This window comes from Hemibagrus wyckioides, linkage group LG23 (genome assembly GCF_019097595.1).
Source record: "Hemibagrus wyckioides isolate EC202008001 linkage group LG23, SWU_Hwy_1.0, whole genome shotgun sequence".
NCBI lineage: Eukaryota > Metazoa > Chordata > Actinopteri > Siluriformes > Bagridae > Hemibagrus > Hemibagrus wyckioides.
In genome coordinates, this window is record NC_080732.1 from 9535747 (window position 1) to 9546920 (window position 11174).

The 11174-nt window shown below is 35.4% G+C and overlaps 1 protein-coding gene across 3 annotated transcripts; it reads left to right on the forward strand.

The window, feature by feature from the left end:
• The first annotated feature begins 1036 nt into the window (after window positions 1-1036).
• On the forward strand, window positions 1037-10227 carry zfand1 (zinc finger, AN1-type domain 1). Of its 3 annotated transcripts, none has more exons than XM_058376932.1 (8): window positions 1037-1109; window positions 1381-1423; window positions 1592-1631; window positions 4993-5120; window positions 6279-6370; window positions 6856-6977; window positions 7594-7749; window positions 9346-10227. In XM_058376932.1, exons 1-8 carry the CDS (start codon window positions 1055-1057, stop codon window positions 9520-9522), a joined length of 813 nt encoding a protein of 270 aa, XP_058232915.1. In that variant the 5' UTR covers window positions 1037-1054; the 3' UTR covers window positions 9523-10227. The 3 variants fall into 3 exon arrangements, with proteins under 3 accessions (XP_058232915.1, XP_058232917.1, XP_058232916.1); XM_058376934.1 differs by adding an exon at window positions 6134-6186 and having other exon boundaries at window positions 1041-1423; XM_058376933.1 differs by having other exon boundaries at window positions 1042-1073.
• The last annotated feature ends 947 nt before the right edge of the window (window positions 10228-11174 follow it).

The window sequence follows — 11174 nt, forward strand, 5'->3', positions numbered from 1 at the left end:
TTTTCAAAGCCTGTTATTTATAGTAGACTTTTAGGACATGCTACCATTGTACAAATAAATAACAATTTAAAAAATTGAGGGTGAAGTAACGACCTAAATCAATTAAAACATGTGCCCTGAATAGTTTTGACAAAAAGGGAAGTCATAATTAGGAGTAAGTTTAAAGTCAAAGTCAAAAGTCAAAGTCAAAGAAGCTTTATTGTCACTTCAACCATATATAGCTGATACAGTACACAGTGAAGTGAAACAACGTTCCTCCTAGAGCAGAGGTGCTACACATACAAAGACAAAGTACAGACAAACATAGAACTAAACATAGAGATAAAGACTAAACTATACTTAAGGTGCAATAAATAAACTAGACATACAACAGAAGCGCACAGGATGACAAGACAAGACAGTGCAGACAAACAACATATAGACCGACTTTTGTGCAGATAGCAGTGTATACAGTGAGTGCAAATAAGAAATTGACATTTTGTGCAAAGAACAGTGTATATATATATATATATATATATATGGATATTATTCACATCTATTTATTATATAAATATTTATTATATATATATATATATACACTACACTGATAACAAAATCAACAAGAGCTAGATATGATTTATTAAGTGTTCACAATATATAAACCTCTCAGTATGTGATTTAAGATACAGGGAGATGTGGAAAATAAAATGATATTTCAAGAGTGCTTATGATTAATTGTGATTGCAGACACGGTAAACAATCTCTGCAGTTTTACGTGAGCAGGGACAGATTGAGGCCCTGGCCACTAGGGGTCTTCATAAACGCATAGATGGAGAGATGTAACCAAAAACAAACAAACAATCAAAAATAATAGTAAAAAAAAAGTTATTATTAGGAGCTAGAATATATATATATATATTTTTAAATACACAAGGCTTAAAATAATCCCAAGTTGATTTAATAATTACATTTTAATTTCATCATCTCACATTACCAGATTTCGCTCTGGGTTTATTAAACTTTTATTAATCGTTTACGGCTTTTACTTTGAAAATAGGTGTCGAGGCGCTCTAAAATGGCGGAATTGGACGTCGGTAAACATTGTCAAATTGAGTGTTGCAAGCAAAAAGGTCATAACTGATATTTTAAAATGTTTTAAATGTGTATGTTAAAGGCAGCTAAATTGCTGGTTCTGTGTGAAGAAAGTAACTAATCATCTTTATTGTAACTCCCCTAGATCACTAGTGACTAGCTGTAGTCAGGCTACCCGCGAGTCAGCATCAGTTGCTAGCTGACTGTAGTGACTATATTTTTTTCCCTGTAGCTAAAATAACATTTGATAGACTACGTGACAACAAGCTTGATGAATCTTGAATAAAATTCACTTTTTTTTATTTGCAGACTTTCTGCCGTTTGTATGTGACATCTGCTCCGGAGTGTTTTGGTAAGATATTCAGTAAAATGTATTATTATTATTTTTAGTTTGCGCTTATTCATAGTGGTGGCATGCAATTCCGTATAAATGAACAACTTAATGATATTAATCAGGCCAATGTAAAATGGTGGGTTGGTCATATTTACACGTGTTTACTGTTTATTTAATATCTTTTAGTCTCGAACACAGAAGTAGAGATTCACACTCCTGTCCAGAGGTAAGAATCTGACACTTACTTTTACATACATACAGGGACGATTTTAGGATTTTCATTTAAGGGGGGGCTCAGCCCCCAATGAGGGAATAATAGTAAAATTAATTAATTAATTAATTAATTAATTAATTAATAAAAAAAAGGTTTGACTAACAGGGTAGGATGGTAAACTTATTGCAGCATTCCATTGTATTGCATAGATATGTATAACATTTGAGTACTGAACAAGCCAATGATCTTCCTGATCACACACACACACAAACCCTGATCCTCGCTCTGCGACGCCACGGTCTGCGGATTGAAGAATGCGCTGAAAGACAGGGAAGAGCCGAAGTCTGCCACCGTTTTCATATGAAATTTAAAGGGGACTGAGGAGGTCACCAATTTGTGTAGAGTTTATGGAGAATTGCAGAATATTTAAAAATGGCCTAACGATGCCCATGCATGCATACATACATACATACATACACACACACACATATATATGTATTTATATATATATACACACACACTGCTCACAAAACAGATAAGTATATTTGGCTTTTGAGCGAAATTCATAATTCATGGAAAATGTAAAAAGTTCACACCACAGTGATATTATATCATGAAAGTAGGGCATTTAAGTAGAAGCATGCAATGGTGATTTCCTCATCTCAAACAATGTATTGAAACAAAAGCCAACAACAGTGGTGGGTATACTACAACAAAAAATGTCAGTGTCTCAGTAATTTGTCATGTGCCCTTGACCATCAATTACAGCTTGACAACGACGTCTCACGCTGTTCACGAGTCGACTTATTGTCTGCTGAGGCATGGCATTCCACTCTTCTTGAAGGGCGGCCCTCAGGTCATTGAGGTTCTTGGGTGCAGGGTTACGAGCCTCTACACGGCGACTCGGCTGATCCCATAGGTTTTCTAAGGGATTCAGGTCTGGAGAAAGTCCAGGCCACTCCATTTGAGGTACCCCAGCCTCCAGCAGCCGTTCCCTAATGATGCGACCTCGATGAGCTGGAGCATTGTCGTCCATGAAGATGAAATTAGGCCTGTGTTGTTCACGCAGGGGCACAATGACTGAATTAATGATGTTATTCAGGTAGTATTGGCTTATCACTGTACCATTCACAAGATGTAGGGCAGTTCTGTATTGAGTAGAAACACCTGCCTGTAACACCACCACCACCAGTGGCTGATGCATATGGCTGACGCTCTCCTTGACGTCTCCAACATCGTTGGCGGCCATCATTTCTGCTCAACGTGAATTGACTTTCATCAGAGAACAGCACTGAGGCCCACTGGTCCCTCGTCCAGCATAACGATGACGCCTGTGCCTGGTGGTGTGGTCAGGTACCCTTTCAGGTCATCTGGCACGCAGACCACGCTGATGTAAACGGTTTTGAATGGTCTGACGTGACGCTTGGGTGCCTCTCACCTCCCTTAAATGTTCTTGGAGTTGAGTGGCATTCATCATCCAGTTCCGCAGGGCACTGTTCACAATGAAGCGGTCATCAATGTGGGATGTGGCTAAAGGACGTCCACTTCTATGCCTTTCTGTGACTCTTCCAGTCTCTCTGTATCTCTTTCGCAACCTGCTGATGACACTCTGTGACACTCTAAGCTCAGTGTCCACTTCCCTCTGAGAACATCCTGTTTGAAGCCTCGCAATGGCGAGGTACTGTTGATCAATTGTTAGGTGTGGTCTTCGTCTCATGATGTCAAAATGTGAACAGCATGATGAAGAGGACTGTTTAAATACCAATTCTAATTGAACCAGAAAATTTATTGGTCGACTTATGGATCAAACACCTGTTGTGAATTTTGCCGTTAAGCACCTTGGTAGAGAATAGCAAGTTATGCAAAAAGTACTGAAACACTGAACAGTTGGACATGTGCATTCAAAATTGTAGAGATGGTCAAAATAAGTTCACCTGTAAAGGTTATAGTGCATTTTAGGTGCATCCTGAAATTTCACCCGAAAGCCGAATATCCTTAACTTTTTGTGAATAGTGTATATGTTTAGTTTTATCTCTATGTTTAGTTCTATGTTTGTCTGGGTCACTGTACTTTGTCTTTGTTGTGTAGCACCTTTGGTCTAGGAGGAACGTTGTTTCACTTCACTGTGTACTGCATCAGCTATATATGGTTAAAGTGACAATAAAGCTTCTTTGAATTTGATATATATATTTATATACAAAAAGTGTATATAAATTTCAGGATGAAATTTCAGAATAAATTTCGGGTGAAATTTCAGGATGCACCTAAATGCACTATAACCTTTACAGGTAATCTTAATTTGACCGATACAAGTCCTGCACAGTGGCCAGAGGGATTTTGAGCCATTCTTCTTGCAGAATAGTGGCCAGGTCACTACGTGATCCTGGTGGAGGAAAACGTTTCCTGACTCACTCCTCCAAAACACCCCAAAGTGGCTCAATAATATTTAGATCTGGTGACTGTGCAAGCCATGGGAGATGTTCAACTTCACTTTCATGTTCATCAAACCACTCTGTCACCAGTCTTGCTGTGTGTATTGGTGCATTATCATCCTGATACACGGCACCGCCTTCAGGATACAATGTTTGAACCATTGGGTGCACATGGTCCTCCAGAATGGTTCGGTAGTCCTTGGCAGTGACGCGCCCATCTAGCACAAGTATTGGGCCTAGGGAATGCCATGATATTGCAGCCCAAACCATCACTGATCCACCCCCATGCTTCACTCTGGGCATGCAACAGTCTGGGTGGTATGCTTCTTTGGGACTTCTCCACACCGTAACTCTCCCGGATGTGGGAAAGACGGTGAAGGTGGACTCATCAGAGAACAATACATGTTTCACATTGTCCACAGCCCAAGATTTTCGCTGCTGGCACCATTGAAACCGACGTTTGGCATTGGCACGAGTGACCAAAGGTTTGGCTATAGCAGCCCGGCCAAGTATAGTATATATACTATATATATATTATATATGTATGTGTATATAAATATATATGTGTGTATATATATATATACACATTTTATTTTGTATGTTTTGGTGCCCTCTGTATTTTCAGATGTGAATTGGTTAATTCAGTTGCTGCATAGTTACTTTCTTCTAAGTGTATACATTTTATTCCAGGTGTACATCAGCCTTAAAGTTTTGTAATAAAAAGGTCATTACACCATGATGTATGATGGAATCATTTAATTTTAAGTCTAATATATAATCATTAGAAAAAAGTTCAAAGTTTAAAAAAATACAGTGTATTTGTGTGACTTCTGTGACTCCAAGCTTCATATTCCATTTTTTCATCTTAGAACCTTAAGAACTAATAATTTTAAACTTTTTTTCTTGATTTTCTGCTTTTTTTTTTATTTTATTTTTGTTAGGTCTCTGTGATGAGGAAAAACTTGGACCCAGAGGTTCATACATCATATCCATGCACATTTCAAGACTGCAAAGGCAGGGAGCTTCTACCTGTGATCTGCCAACATTGTCAGAAACATTTCTGTCTTGTGTATGTACATTTTTCTATATCCTTTTCAAAATTTTTTCTTGTTTTAGTTTTTTTGTATTAGAGTATTTGAATATAGATGTATAAAAACACTTAGAACATGGTAAATTAATGTAAATTAAAATAAAGAACACTTAATTAGGTTGCATGTCCCTTGCTTGCACTAACTGCATCACCAAACTGTTAAATTTTTATTTGATGCTTTTCTAGGCTTGTATCATGGCTTCTTTCTGTTACATGTCTACCTTGAAATAGAGCAGTTGAAATTCATGTACAATTGGGTTAAGGTCTGGCGATTGACTTGGCCAGTCTAAATCTTGCATTTCTCTGTAAATTGTTAAAATGTTTTACTGAAATAGTGCCAGGCTAGGATATGTACTGCCATGTGGATATTTACAGCCCTCATCCATCTGTTGTTGTCTGAGTGGATTATCATTTCAAGACTGTGCACACAATACAACACAAACATACATGTTTAAAGATGGACAATACCACTGCTCCCATCACCTCATTCCACTTCATGACCACCCCGTACTGCTGCTGTCTACACCTTGGACACTATTGCACACTACACACTTCACTTTATATAATTTTGCAAAATTTTGTACTGCTGCTGTCTGCACTTTGGACAATATTGCACTACACACTATTCACTTTATATAATTTTATAATTTTATATAATTTTGCATCACAGTTGTTGTATTTCACACTTCCTGTATGTACATTTCACACTTCCTATATATATATTCTATCTTATTTTTATATACATATTCTATATACATGTGTATATATATATATATATATATATATATATATATATATATATACCTTACTTTATTTATATTTATTCTATTTTATTCTATTTTTATTCTATTTTATTTTTTGTTTACTGTGAACTTGTTGTTTTTATATTTTATATTTCGTATTTTTAGTATAATGCATATTCTTATTTTTTTATATTTTGTATTTTTATATTTTATCCTTGTCTTTTGTTCTGTCCTTATTCCTTTTCCTAGGGTCGTAACAGTCGTGTAAGCGTTTCACTGCATATCATACTGTGTACGATTATGTATGTGACAAATAAAATTTGAATTTGAGAAGGCAGATTTTTTTAAATAAACACTTTCCTCACCCATCCCTTTTATTTTCCTTTCTCCTTAGTCATCGGCATCAGGAAGACCACAGATGTGAGAAGTTGGAGACACCAAAACCACGAATGGTAGCAACACAGGAACTTGTGCAAAAAATAATAGGTTAGTCTTAAGGTTAGTTATATTCATATTCACTGGGTCATTAGTGAGTCAACCAGCTACTGAAGCAAGTTATTGTTCATGTTGTTCTTGTTAATATTTGAATTTACGAAGTCTTTGGCTAAAATATATAATTTTTTTTATTGGTATTTTTCTTTCTCACTTTTAATAATAGTAAATTAAATGAGTATAACATCTCACATTAAATAGCCTGCAAAATGTTTACTTTCATTTTAACATTGCTGTTTTTGGGCACAGAGTATTACAATTTTTTGGAATGACATGACATGTTGATAACTTCTCAACAGTGCTAGATTTCATTTGCTAAATTTCTAAAAATTAGTTAAAATGATTTGATTAGTTTAAATTATTTGGCTGACAATGTTGATATTAATAAAAATTAAGTTTTTTTATTTCTTGCATCCACAGAGGGGCAGTGTATCATGTAGAAATTTGACCAGTGTGAATATTTTCAATTTATTTATCAGAATCAAAGAAGAATGCACCAACCAGTAAAGGGAGAAAAGGGGCAAAAAATAGTGCTACAGCTGCTAAAGTTGCCCTTATGAAGCTAAAGCTGCATGCTACTGGAGATAAAGGATTGCCACAGGTATTTACACCAGAATGAATGCATAATTATGTCATTTTAAAGTTGTACTCCAATGTTAAAAAGTGTGAGTGCTTATGCTTAGTTTTTGTTTAAAGGCATCACATGAACAATCATATGTAGACTTCTACAAAACATTGTTCAAGAAATTGTCTAGGATAAATACAGAATTGTTTGAGGTAAATACAGAAAAAAACTGTATTCACCTCAAATACTTAGTAACAGAGGTCAGAGTGTAACTTTTAAGTTTTACATCACGCCATCACTGATTTTCTTTTCTTTGAGTTTGAGCCCATAATTACAGAATCAGCATCTGCATGCGTGCATTCAGTTTATTTATGAATTCCTAACCCAGTTGTTGAACATTGCCATGTTACATTAAGAATATGGTACAAATTATCTCTATAAAATTTTATTTTAATCTTGACGTTAATTAACTATCAAACAAACCACTGGCAATGGTTATTGGAATATTAGGAATCTTTTTTATTTAGGTATCTGTATTTATATGTAGAAAGGGTTAAAACATATGTAATTATTTTGTTCCCTGCAACTGACCTTATATTAATGACTTTCACTATGGATAAGGTAAGCTCCTAAGAGTCAGACTTCTCTCCAGACAGAGCGGACGTATTTCCAGGTGTTTCTGCCAGAAAGCGTGAAAACATGCAGCATGCCCATATTCTTTAGCTCCAAGTGGACTGTGGGTAAAGTGATCGATTTTGCAGCAGCTCAGGCCAGCCTAAAAAACAACAACAATGTGCTCACAGCCAAGGTAACCCAACATTTCTTAACACTTCACTTAAACTGTTCCTACAACCTTAAGGCAGCATATGACAGGGTTTATGTCTTGTAATAAAACATAATTTTAGTGATGACATAATATCGCAATGTAAGTTGTTACCATTATTTTTCAATTTAATTCTGGGTGTCTTAAGGTTTGATGTCAAGATATCTTATGTCATACATTTACATTCATGGCACTTGGCACACGCCCTTATCCAGAGCAACTTACATTTATCTTATTTATACAACTGAACAGTTGAGGATTCAAGGCTTTGCTCAAGGGCCCAGCAGTGGCAGTGGTGGGATTTTAATTCACAACTTTTTGATCAGTAGTCCAAAGCCTTAACCACTTTGCTAACACTTCCTGTCATATATAGATATTTTTTGCTAAGTGTGAAAAGTAAGTATTTGTGATTTGGGGTTAAATATTAGACAGTTTCAAAAAGCTGTTCCTTTTATTTTTCTTTTCAAAAGATCTATATATTTGTACCTAATTCATCAATCTGGCTGCAAACACTTATTTATAAATTGGAGCCTATATATCAGAATCAGCTTTATTTCCAAGTACTGTGGCTTTTACAAGGAATGTACAAGGAATTTGCCTTGGTGTATTGGTGCATAGCAGTGTAAAGCAAGGGCTACAAATGGTGAGAATAAACAAAAACATTAAAAGAAAAATCTAAGAATTCTAAGCAAAAGGAAACAATAACTGTATAATAGTACATTATAATATATAATTGAAGTCTGATGTTTAAGTCTGATGCCTCACTGACAGAACACATTATGTTTCAAGCCATCATTTCCCCCATGTTAGAAACTTTGTTTATTTAATCTAAAATTAGATTGTAATATATATGCAATATAAAGAGAATGACAGCGTGCAATAGTTCAGTTGGAGTATATGTCACTTTTGTTCGCCACAGCATATTCATTTAATGCTGATTACCCAAAAAACTGATCTCTTTGGGTATTTTGAATACATCAGGTTTTCTTAGGACACGTCTTAGTCAAAAATTGTTAAAGGAGGCCCGTAGTAAAAATAAAGTAGATATGGAAAAGATGTATTTTTTTTTTTAGTATTTTTCATAGAGTGTCAAGATTATTACAGGTTTAAAGGGTTCCCTTGTGTAAAAAATAAATAAATAAATAATAATCATGTACTAGTCGTTGTGTTAAAAATTTGCTGCTTCATATCATAAAAAATACTCAGTATAGGTACAGTATTTTTAAGTGTCATGATGTGTACATTACATTTCCATAGACTTTTTTTTTTAGGTGACAAGATGGTATATGATATATGACTTAGATATATGACTGTCATACAGTGTGTAAATAGAGCATATTTAAAAATTAGCATGACCAGGACTATTTTACTTGACATAAATTGATTTTACCACTTATGACAATATATGACATCAGGCATAATAGCTTTATGTTATTGTATGTATTTGATTTATCCTTACATTCTAAGTCACAGAAAAAAATGTATTATGTACAAAAAATAAACACAAATTTGAAATAATTTGGTTAAGTTTTACAAAAGAAAATGCTATTTGACCATCTCTTTAAAATGTTTTATTTACAGAAACTGCGACTGTGCCATCCTGAAACTGGGGAGGCCTTTAAAATGGATGTATGTCTCCAGTCGCTGCTTTCACTCTCAGAGTCTCCTCTCTATAATGGCGGCAACGTTATCTTGGAATATCTGGATAATGAGAGCTTTGGAGTTGAAGATGCCACAGCCTACATTGCTTCTTCTTGATCTAAAAATGCTAACCTATAATCAAGTCAGATATGAACACCTTGTTCTCTTTCTTATCATTTACTGGCCACTGACCAGACTCCAATGCTGAAATAGGATAAAATGAACATTATTCTGATGAAGATTATGCAGGCAATTATTGGATTATTCAGTTGAGTTCATGCACTGTTTCTGGCCACAAAGACTGATTGTTCTACATGCCATCTAATATTTGTAAAAACATGTTTTTTTTCATCTGGAAGCTGGTCTTTGTGTTTAATTAGCTTAATCTCACCCTGATTATATGAGCAATATCTAACCTTTAATTTTCGAAACCCTTATTTCTTGTGTTATTGAGATTAAAGAAGACTTGACTTAGCGATTAAGCCCAAGATGTCAGACCAACTGAGACATGACCAGGATGAAACAATATTCATAATTTCAATTTATTGCCAAAGTTATTTAGATGTGATAGTGCCCATGTTGAGGAAACCTGTTGTGACCCAAATTTGTTGTCACTCCTCAAAATTGTCTATTCTAAGGCTGAAGTTTCATGATAAGCCATTTCAACATCTATAAATATTGTCTTGTCATGATCAAACAATGTCAAAATTCAGGGACACTCCTAATATGTGGTCACTAAGATATACACGACTCTACAAAAGCCACATGCAAAGAAATTCTGTAAAACCTTTATAAGCAATGACAATTAAATGTTTTACTAGATGTAATTATCTCTGTAGACTTTGTCACACTCACTTTTGTTTTTGCTGGTAAAATGATAAATCCTATCATTTTAATTATTTATATATAGAATAGAATAGAAAGCCTTAATTGTCCTTGTATAGGTCTGCCTATAAATTTATACTGCCTATAAATTTGGAACACTGTTCCTGTCAATGTCAAGTAACAGACACAATGATATTAAGAATACGAAAAACTTTACATAGAGTGAAAATGTTTTAGTGCGTAAGTACTCCCATGAGATACACTGCAAATATTGCACAGTCCTTGCTAATTTCCTGAGCAAAACAGAAGTTACCATGGTAACAGACAAATTGAATAAAGTGTCTGCGGTCATAAAATGACAATAATAAAGTGACCAGGATGTGATATTACACATCTGATATTTTGTGTGAGTGCATATGTGAGTTTTAAATACAGGCAACAGGGTGAAAAGCTGTTAAAGTTACTGTAGTAGTAAGGAATCAAGTAGTAGCAAATGCAATAAAGTGATGCAGTAGTATTGCACATCTGATATTCTGCATAAGTGCATGTGTAAGATAAGCGAAGCAAAACAGCCTTTATTTGTCACATATACATTACAGCACAGTGAAATTCTTTCTTCGCATATCCCATCCTTGGAGGTTGGGGTCAGAGCGCAGGGTCAGCCATGATACGGCGCCCCTGGAGCAGAGGGGTTAAGGGCCTTGCTCAACAGTGGCAACTTGGTGGTGCTGGGGCTTGAACCCTTGATCTTCCGGTCAACGACCCAGAGCCTTAACCACTTGAGCCACCATGTTTAGGATCATGCATGTTTAGGATCATTGTCATGTTGAAAGGTGAATGACTTGCCCATCTTTAGCTGTCTAGCAGGGGGTGCAGGTTTTCCTCAAGAATTTGAATGTATTTGGCAGCATCCATTTTCTCTTCAATTCTGAAAGATTACAGTG